The sequence below is a fragment of the Nematolebias whitei genome, chromosome 13 (genome assembly GCF_014905685.2).
Source record: "Nematolebias whitei isolate Nwh7 chromosome 13, NemWhi1, whole genome shotgun sequence".
Taxonomy (NCBI): domain Eukaryota; kingdom Metazoa; phylum Chordata; class Actinopteri; order Cyprinodontiformes; family Rivulidae; genus Nematolebias; species Nematolebias whitei.
In genome coordinates, this window is record NC_056510.1 from 27,657,280 (window position 1) to 27,666,732 (window position 9,453).

At 44.8% G+C, this 9,453-nt stretch overlaps 2 protein-coding genes across 2 annotated transcripts in view; one reads left to right on the forward strand and one right to left on the reverse strand.

Moving 5' to 3' along the window:
* spryd7b (SPRY domain containing 7b) overlaps window positions 1–2,931 on the reverse strand; it is a 7,250-nt gene extending 4,319 nt beyond the window's left edge. The window contains exons 1-2 of the mRNA XM_037686200.1: window positions 2,826–2,931; window positions 985–1,101 (exon numbers count right to left, since the gene is read on the reverse strand). Coding sequence (XP_037542128.1) covers window positions 985–1,101; window positions 2,826–2,931 — 223 coding nt within the window. The remainder of the gene's footprint in view (window positions 1–984; window positions 1,102–2,825) is intronic.
* An 847-nt stretch (window positions 2,932–3,778) lies between these two features.
* On the forward strand, window positions 3,779–5,611 carry trim13 (tripartite motif containing 13). Its single transcript, XM_037686560.1, is given in 3 exon segments — window positions 3,779–3,833; window positions 4,392–5,497; window positions 5,499–5,611. Coding segments are annotated over 2 exon segments (1,137 nt in total). The 5' UTR covers window positions 3,779–3,833; window positions 4,392–4,400; the 3' UTR covers window positions 5,539–5,611.
* Window positions 5,612–9,453: the final 3,842 nt, after the last annotated feature.

Here is a 9,453-nt window from a genome sequence, read left to right on the forward strand (position 1 = left end):
GTAGACTGTTTTAACATCTGTAGACTGTTTTAACATCTGTAGACTGTAGATGGTCAAACAGATGCATGGTGCACTCTGAACAGCTGCATCCAGCTGTGCCAGCACATCATCTGCTAATATTTCTGATTTTCTGCTTGCTGTTGAAGCTGACATCAAGATTTGTTTGATATTTTCACACATCTCGCCTTTTTGTTTTCCATCCAATAATGTCAACAGCATTTAAGCACTTCTTCAGGACTGTCCCGGCACTAAACGTTTTTTTATGTTGCCCCAAAATCCACCGCTCCTTGAGTGAACATTCAGCTGCTGCTGGGCTGTAGAAGTATTTGTGATGAGGTGGATCTGTCATACTGGGCTTGCAGTTCGGTTAATTTACTGCTCTCTGCTCGACTTCAGCAAAAGAGATGCGTTTAGTTTCGTAGTGGCGCTTCACGTTGCCACTTTTAATTAATGTGACCGTTTCAGAGCATATGAGGCAAACAGGTTTTGAACTGCCTGATGGAAGAATGAACATTCATTTCTCTGTCCATTCATCTTTAAAACACCAGTTTACAGCAACAACTTCTCTTATTTTGGAGCACGACATGACGCGTCTTCATCTTTGTTTCTTCTCAAATCTTCTCTGAGAGCTCGGTGCACCGGCCGTGCAGGAGAAACAAAAGATTTGATTGGCTCTTTAACGGAGTGATGCTATTACTGTAACACCTGAAGTAGAGTGAACCTCCAAAACACACCTCCTGCTTCTCTGCTTGGCTCTGCACCTAAGTTGTCAATCACTGGAAAAATGCTCCATGAAAATGATCTATTTTTGTGAATTTATCATATTGGGCATGGGTTCGGACAGAACCATCACTGGGTCCGCCTATTAGTGACCTAGGCCTTATTGGACTACAATAGAAAATATTGTAGTTTAGCAAAAAAAAAAAAAACAATAAGGCAGAAGTTGAAAGAAAGAGGAGTACTAACTAAAAATCAAACACTTACCACTGGACTGAATCTTAAACTCAAAATAACTTTTGTTTTGGTGCAAAGGAGCATTAGCAAGGCAGCCTCCAGTCCCACATATCCTTCGACCACTCTTTACAATGACGACATCAGTGCCTGCAAGACATCAAAAGCACAGATTACTTTTAGAGTCAGAGTCATTTGTCATACGCAGCACATGTGGTACATGTGGTGGAACGAAACTGTGCACACAGGGTCCCAGCTACATACAACAAAAGTATAGAATGTAAACGAAAAACGGTAATAAGATCTAAGATATGAACTAAGAAAAACGTTAACTAAAAATACGCTAAGCACTAGTAGTACAGAAACAATACGCCAAACAGCAGCACGAACATGAGTGTGTGTGAGCAGATGAGTATGAATGAACAGCAGTATGAAACAAATCAGCAGCATGATGTGATTTTTTTCACATTGATTATCCTGGTTAGAGATTCAATTCAATTCAATTCAATAATACTTTATTAATCCCAGAGGGAAATTAAGTGTTGTCGTAGCTCATCATCCTGGTTCTATTCAATCGTTAGATGCCGATAGCAGTGGGAAGGATCTCCTGCAGCGAATACAAAGAATCTGGCCACAGATACCGATCCGTTCACCCAGATCCAGCTTGCTGTCAGATCCGGCTGGCCTCTCGGTCCTCCTGGGCAGCAGGGCCGCCCGAATACTGGGCAGAATTCCTCCCTGAACAATGGTCACTCCTCCCAGCAGTCTGCCGAGCTCCTCGTTGCCACGGACAGACAGCTGAAGGTGCCGGGGGATGATCCCGGTCTTCCTGATGTCACAAGCTGAGTTTCCCACCAGCTCCAGAACCTCGGCGGTCAGGCACTCGAGCACCGCCGTCAAGTTGACAGGAATTTGTCCATGGAGTCTCCTTTTCAACTCAACTCAATTCAATTCAATTCAGAGTCTTAATAGGTTCAGGGTAGAAGCTGTTCCGTGGTTTTACACTTAATGCTCCTCAACCTCCTGCCTGAGGGGAGTGGGGCAAAAAGTGTGTGTGCTGGGTGAATGGAGTCCTTCATGATGCAGGTAGCCTTCTTGCTGCATCTGCAGGTGTAGATGTCTGTGATGATGAGGAGACTGACTCCAACAGACTTCTGTGCAGCCTTCACCACTCTCTGCAAAGCTTTTCTTTCTGCAGCTGTGCAGCCTCCATGCCACACAGGATGCTCTCCACTGCACACCTGTAGAAGCAGGTGAGGACTGAGCTTCCCAGACCAGCTCGCCTCAGCTGCCTGAGGAAGTACTTTGACTACTTCTTTTACCATGTACTTATACTACTTCTTACTACATGTTTCTTTGTTTACATGAACATTTTCAAGTTGTGGTATTTTCTTGTTTGTCCCCAAGCTTAAATAAAAAAGGGTAAAAAAAAAAAAACTTTTTTGAAGATTCTCAGTCATCAGGACATGGTCAGTCCAAAAAAAAAAACTTTTTTTTTGGACTGACCATGTCCTGATGACTGAGAATCTTCACCTTCACACACATGCTTAAGTTACATGTCTTACACACAAACTGAAACAAGAGTGTCAATGATTTCGTTTAACGCGCTCATTATTTTTTAATCAAATATTTTATTTATGTGCATAGTTGTTTACATTTAGCTATTTATTTAAATAAGACAAACTAACCTTGGCATCTATCCACCTAAGACGAGGAACAGTAATAATAACTGTATTAAGACGTAAATAACCTATTTAAAAAAAAACAAACGCACTTGGTTAGCTAGCTTAATCGTACTAGCGGCGCGTGAATGTTCCGCTTGTTAATATTTGTGGACTTTAACTACCGCGTTAAATCCATAAACGCATCCTCACCCATGTGATGAGTGTCTAACTGGACAGTGGGCATCTCTTTGAGGGGAATGTGTCCGGATCCCCCTTCTCCGCAGCAGCCAAAACAACACGTAAACACCGCAGCCATTCTCGCTCAGTCACTGACTAAACATCCGGAAAGAAACCAAAGAGCGACCTCTGTCAAAACGTTAAAAGTCTCCGCTATGTGCAACAGCGGCACCCTGCGGCCGAGCGGGGAATTGCACAAGCGCCTCGCTAACACTGCATCCAATCACAGTGGTTAGATAGGCAGTTGCTCCTGATGGCATGGAAACAAGGGAAGAAAATCAAGGTCAACATTTCTACACGTGACTAAGTAACTATTGGGTATCGATGTTACATAACCTCGACTGAACCGAAAGTGGATTATAGAAGGGGGAATGGGGGGAACATGGTTTAATTTAGGTGTTGAATCATTTATTACTGCAGGGCATACACACAGATTTGCCTTCTACTGGTGCATGTTGCAGATATTAAAATGACTCCACAGGGCTGGTGCACAGCTCCGTGACAGCTTTTATGGCCGTTATTTTAGCTTCACGGCCACATTTGTTTTATTTTATTTTAAGTAACAGCTGTAAAATGCTGAACACAAGCCACTAAAGTAGTTCAGAGTTGCAGCACGTGACGCCACGCTGGAACTAAAACCTACTTGACAGTTTTTCACGCGGTAATGTTTTGCATAGCAACAGCCCCTCCCCCACCTGGCAGCCAGGGATCATCAGCAAATTACCCCGCAGCGAAAAAAGCGTAAACGCGCGAATGCGGTCAAAAGAAGCGGCCAAACGACCCAGCGCACGTGTACTTTTATATCCCCAGCAACGCGTTTCACAAGATGTTTTCTGTGCGCACTGATACAAGCGGGTTGTTGGGTTTTAAAACTTCCGCGCAGGGAAGAAAGGGTTAACAGCAAACCCGGAAAGGGCGAAGTCTGCACGGCAACAAGCGCCATGATGGTGATTGCGTCGCGCTGAGCGCCTCCAGCAGCTGGTGAGTGATTCTTTTGGTCCAGTAGTTGCATGTTACTATGCGCTTGCAAAAATCTGTCACAGCCCTCCTCTCGGTTGCAGCCTTGCCAACAAGGAGCAGCATCACCAGCGAACCCCGTGCGTCGATAACTTGACGCACTTTGGCTGACGGTGATTCAGGGAGCGCACAGCTCAACCAGACGCCGCCCTGCTCAGAAAATAACTGTAATTGACATTTTTGGGGACACTTTTAGACAATCTGTAAGTTTATTTCAGCGATCAGAGGGCAGGATGTCGCACAGCGGCGTGAGTCTTGTTTGCGCACATGCCAGGTTTTTACGCGGGCACGGCGGTTCGAGGCAGTTTCTCTTTCAGAAGGGGAACACAGCTGGAACGTGACAGCATGACAGATCAGTTTTTTTTGCGATGCTTGTGTGTTTTATTATTTATTATGATGCTTTTGGTGACTGAAATTGAAGCTGCGTCCCCATGAGTGCGGGTGCGTATTCTGCTGAGCGCCTTTCTTCTATTCACTGAATCCCGCCTGACGGAGTCATTTGACTGCTGGCTGTGTTTGCAGGTTATCACCATGGAGCAGCTGGAGGAGGAGCTGACGTGCGCGGTGTGCTGTGGTCTCTTTGAGGACCCGCGCGTCCTGCTGTGCTCGCACAGCTTCTGCAAGAAGTGCTTGGAGGGTCTCCTGGAGGGGATCCGAGCCTTCAGAACGCCCCTCAAATGCCCCACGTGCCGCAAGGAGACCCCTCACAACGGCGCCAGCAGCCTGCAGATCAACTACTCCCTGCGCGGGATAGTCGACAAGTTCAGCAAAATCAAGGTGGCGCCCAAAATGTCCGTGTGCAAGCAGCACCACGAGCAGCCGCTCAACATCTTCTGCGCCACCGACCTGAGGCTCATTTGCGGCGTTTGCGCAACCACCGACGCGCACAGGGGCCACGACTTCTGCTCCCTGGAGGAGGCGCACGAGCGAGAGAAGGAGGCGTTTGATGGGCTGCTGCTGCGCGTGGAGCGCTGGCAGAGCGCGGGCGCGCTGTCCTGCCTGGAGACGCTGCAAGCCAACAAGAAGAAGGCGCTCCAGTCGGTGAGCGCGGACGCAGAGAAGGTGGCGGACTACTTCGACAAGCTCGTGAGCGCGCTCGAGAGCAAGAAGAGCGAGATCCTGTCGGACTTCGAGACGCTGCGGCTGAAGGTGATGCAGGCGCACGACCCGGAGGTCAGCAGGCTGAGCGCGGCGCTGGACGAGCAGAAGGCGGCGCTCCGCGTGTCCGAGTCCATCCGGCGCGCCACGGACCAGCTGGGCTTCCTGCAGCTGATGCAGGAGTTTCGAGAGAAGATGAAGGTCCTGGAGGAGACTCCCCTCCCCTCGCGTAAAGACGTGCTGGTCGCACCGCTCGTGCGCAACTTCGACGTGAAGAAGTGGGATTCCCTCCAGCTCCGAGAGGTGGACAAGATCTCAGTCCCGCATGAAAGTGGCGCGTACAGAACGGGTGGATCAGGGATGGCGGGGTGCAGGGTGGTGGTCCTGGTTCTGTTCTTTCTGGCACTCCTCCTCCTCCTGCTCATCACTGATGATGGGACCTGGAAGAGAACCCCATTAATCACTAAACTCTCCTCCCACGCTAAAGAAATGACTGACATGCTGATGGATGCAGGTCAGAAATATTTAGCCAAGCTCAACTGTACACTTTATGGACACTTGTAAGTTCTAATCAGCCTTTTGGGCTTCTCATAACACTCACCATCAAAAGACTGTAAAGAAATAGAACACGTGGAAACATCAAATTGTCTTCTTTATTTTGCCTTCTTCATGCTGTAACCTCAGTGAACCAAAATCAGCACTAAACCCAGATTTACCCGAACTCACATCAACTCTAGGAATCTTTTGTATGTTGTTGTTTTTTTAATACGAGCTTTATAAATAAACCTGAGAAATTGGAGTCACTTCTATGATTGATTTCTCTCAGTGAACATCTCCCTGCATCAGTGATGCTGCAGCCTCTTCAAGGTTACAAACCTTACATAACAGGAGATGTTCAGCAGGCTGCACACACGTGACGAACAGGAAAACTCTGTCATAGCTGTTTTTTTATATAAAACCTAAAAATTCAACAGCTGGCTCGCAATCATAGTGCAATTATGTCTTATAAGGGACTTCATGCAGCTTATTTGTTGTAAAATATCTGCAATATGTTCAAGAATGGTGCAGGACCGACTGTTAAACCTGGAACTATCACGGATGATTTACTTGTCTTTAATCTACTCTGCAGGGATGCGTTTTGTTGGAGAAGAGAGGAAAAGGATCCTGAAACGACCACAAAGTGAATGAGTGATGTCAGCAGATTTCAGGATGTGCGTCATGGCACGCCTCTACATATATATAGCTTTCTGTTGCCAGGGAATATAGGATGAAAGCGCACGTCTGCATTAATATTTCAGTTGCCATGTCACTCAAAATGAAATGTAGATTGAAATAAAATTAATAAAAACCACGACTTTATTGACAGGGCTGAGCTCACAGCCATCCAGTTTCTATCCAAAATGTGCATGGAGAGAATAAAAAAAACTAAACTCATTTAATTGTTAAACCAGTTCTGTATTTTTAATACTGTTTCTAGTTAGTGATAATCATCTTTAATGTCAGAATGCGCAAACTGTGTGCGCACAGAGAAGCGGTCCCGAGGAGGGTGCGGATGCACAACGCGCGGCTTTTTGGTGCAAAACTCCGTTTTCATCCCATCAATTAAAATAAAATCAAAAAAGGAGAAACGGTGAAAATTTAAGGAATATTGTTGTTTACGCAACGGCTGTTAGGAAAAACAGCTGAATTTCAGCTCATAAATCAAATCTGCTCCCACGACCTGGTTTTCTTGCAGCCGTCACAAATTTTATTTATAAATTAGTGACTACACATAATACATAAAAAAAATATATATCTGTTTAGTTAAAACTGGGAGAAAATATATTTTCAAATCCACTACAATACGTTCAGCGTAAAGATCTTTACATTTCAAAATCGCAAATTTAAAAATATAATTATAAAAGGGATTACAAATGTCTTCCCTCCGAACAAAAAAAAAAAAAAAAATAGAGCCAAAATTCTGATTTAATGTTTTAAAAAATATATATATATATATCCTGGATTGTTTATAAAGAAAATAGGCCAGAGAGGCCAAATCGGAGGGAAGTATTTATTTCAATGTGCGCAAAACGAGATCAGGCCTGACCGAGATGTAGAAAAACACAAAAACAGCGCAATAATCCTCATAATTTAAGTCATAAAACGGCCTGAACATGTAACCTTAATCTGACATTACAGCGCGTCGTGGCGCATTTCATTGAATTAATTTAAAAGGTGAAAGCGGACACGCGCTCTTCATTAGATCAGTTCAGACGGCTCATAATCTCAAATTAATAAAGAAAAAGGCCCAAAATATTCAGACTTTTATCACGTCATTTCAAGGCCCGTGTTCAGATTATATACTGTAGATTTAAACAGATTATCGTTGCGCGTCCTGGACGGAGGACGCGCCACCTGTTAAATTATAGGCGCCAGGACGCCTCGTGATTTAACATGTTATGATAAACATTATATACAGTATACACATTTATATATATAAATATACACACTAAATGTTTACAAGCTGGTGCTTTTTGTTGCAACAGATCAGTAAACGGGATTATAAAGGCCGTCAACAGGACATGCTGTGGAGGCGTCAGGTCATACTGGTGGAGGAGCCGCAGCTGATCTGGGATCAGGCCTCCTGCTCCTCCTGCAGAGGCCGCAGGCCCCGAGCTGGACCTCTGCAGCACCGTCACTGATCCAGAACCCTGATTTAACCTGCAGAATAAAACAAGTTCTGCTTGTAACATGTAAAAATACACAGAGACCAAACTGATTTAAATGTTTATTTGCAGCTTGTTCAAATACATCTGGAGAATGTTCGAAAACGGTATTTACCTCTTTAGGTGGTAGAATTGAAAATCTAAATAAAAATGCTACGTGAGAACTTTGATGCAATTAGTGATGGAAGCAAGTTTTATTTATTCGAACGCTGCGTGTGGTCAGCCTTGCTTCAGCAGCACGATCAATACTGGAGACTTCAGCTAGTCTTAACTCCAATATTTACGTGCTGCTACAGTACGGCCGCCAGCGAGTCAGTAATAATCCACCAACCTTTCTATTATCATCAGCAAACTAATCCAGCAGTATTAACTAAGGCTGCTGCACTGTGAGCGCAGGCAGGTGGAGGAGCTGCAGGCGACAGCTGGGTCGTCTCTCCGGGCGTTGTTGCGGCAGCACAGTATGGCCTGCATCTCACAGTAACCCACAAACCATTCCGTGCTGCTACAGAACCACCTGGACTGGAGGTGCGCTCCCGTTGCTTCTGCCTCATCTTCGTCCTTTCGGCGCTTTCCCCATAATCCGAGCTGCTAATCTGCACAGCACGTTTATAGATGGACCTATTCGACTCCTATGATCTGCAGAATCCAATTTTGTCCTTCATAAGCAGGCGGGGGGGTCCACCATCTGAAACACAGAAAGAGAAGAGGGAAATGAAGATTAAGATGAGACTGAAATCCAAGGTAAATTTTAAAAACACAGTTCTGAGTCACGCTGCAGGAGTTTGGTCTCATGGACGACGAGGCTCGACTCAGCGTCCCACAGCTGCTGCAGCACGATGAGGTCAGGGCTTCCCACAACAAGAAACGTTACTTGATGCAGAGAGGCACGGTGGTGGTGAAACCAGGGGCAGTTTGAAATTGTTACCACATTAAAAGACGTGTTGACAAGGATCGTCATATGGTGGAACATTTGTTTTGAACCAAGCAGCTTGGAGGCACGATTGTACACTGCCTCTACAAGGTCACATGTTCGTCACATTATTTATCTAAAAGGGCAAATTGAGTTTATGTAAATGATTTTAGATAAGTGTTCCTCAAGTTTAGCAAAACACACTTCTAGATGCTGTTCCAAGTGAAACCACTGACTCAATTAGGTCAAAATTGACAAAAACCAGTAAAATTGGCTTGCCTAAACTTAAATACGTTTTTTGCATATAAATAAAGCACAAGGTAACTTTTAGGAGCAGTCAGGTGAGAAAAAGAACAGTCTTGACAAAAGAAGCACTCATGTCAGACGTATACAAACATTTGATAAAAGATAAATGCAGGATCCCACGGACATAACTACAACTCCACACTGAGACACTAAAGTAATGACGACCCGACACAAACCGTTGCATCATTCCAACAGGAAAGAAAAGGGGCATCATTTTGAAATATGGTTATTTACCATTAGAATAAACATAAAGTTAATAAACATGAAAAGCTGTCCAGTAACGGACACAGAATGTGGAAAGTACTGCTGAAAAATATCATCTACTGAAGCGTCACAACCAAACTGTTCTAGTTGTGAGACTGTCAGCTGCTAAATGCTTTAAGATTTTAAAATATATATTCACAGCAGCTGCCTCTTAGTGAAGATTGCAGGTGTGCCACCTGGCCTGGGACCTTTCTGGGTGGACTTTGCATGTTCTCCCTGCGCACACGTAGGTCTACTCCGGGAACGTTGCTTTCCTTTCACAGATCAAAAACAGACGTGTTAAGACAGGGAACACTAAATC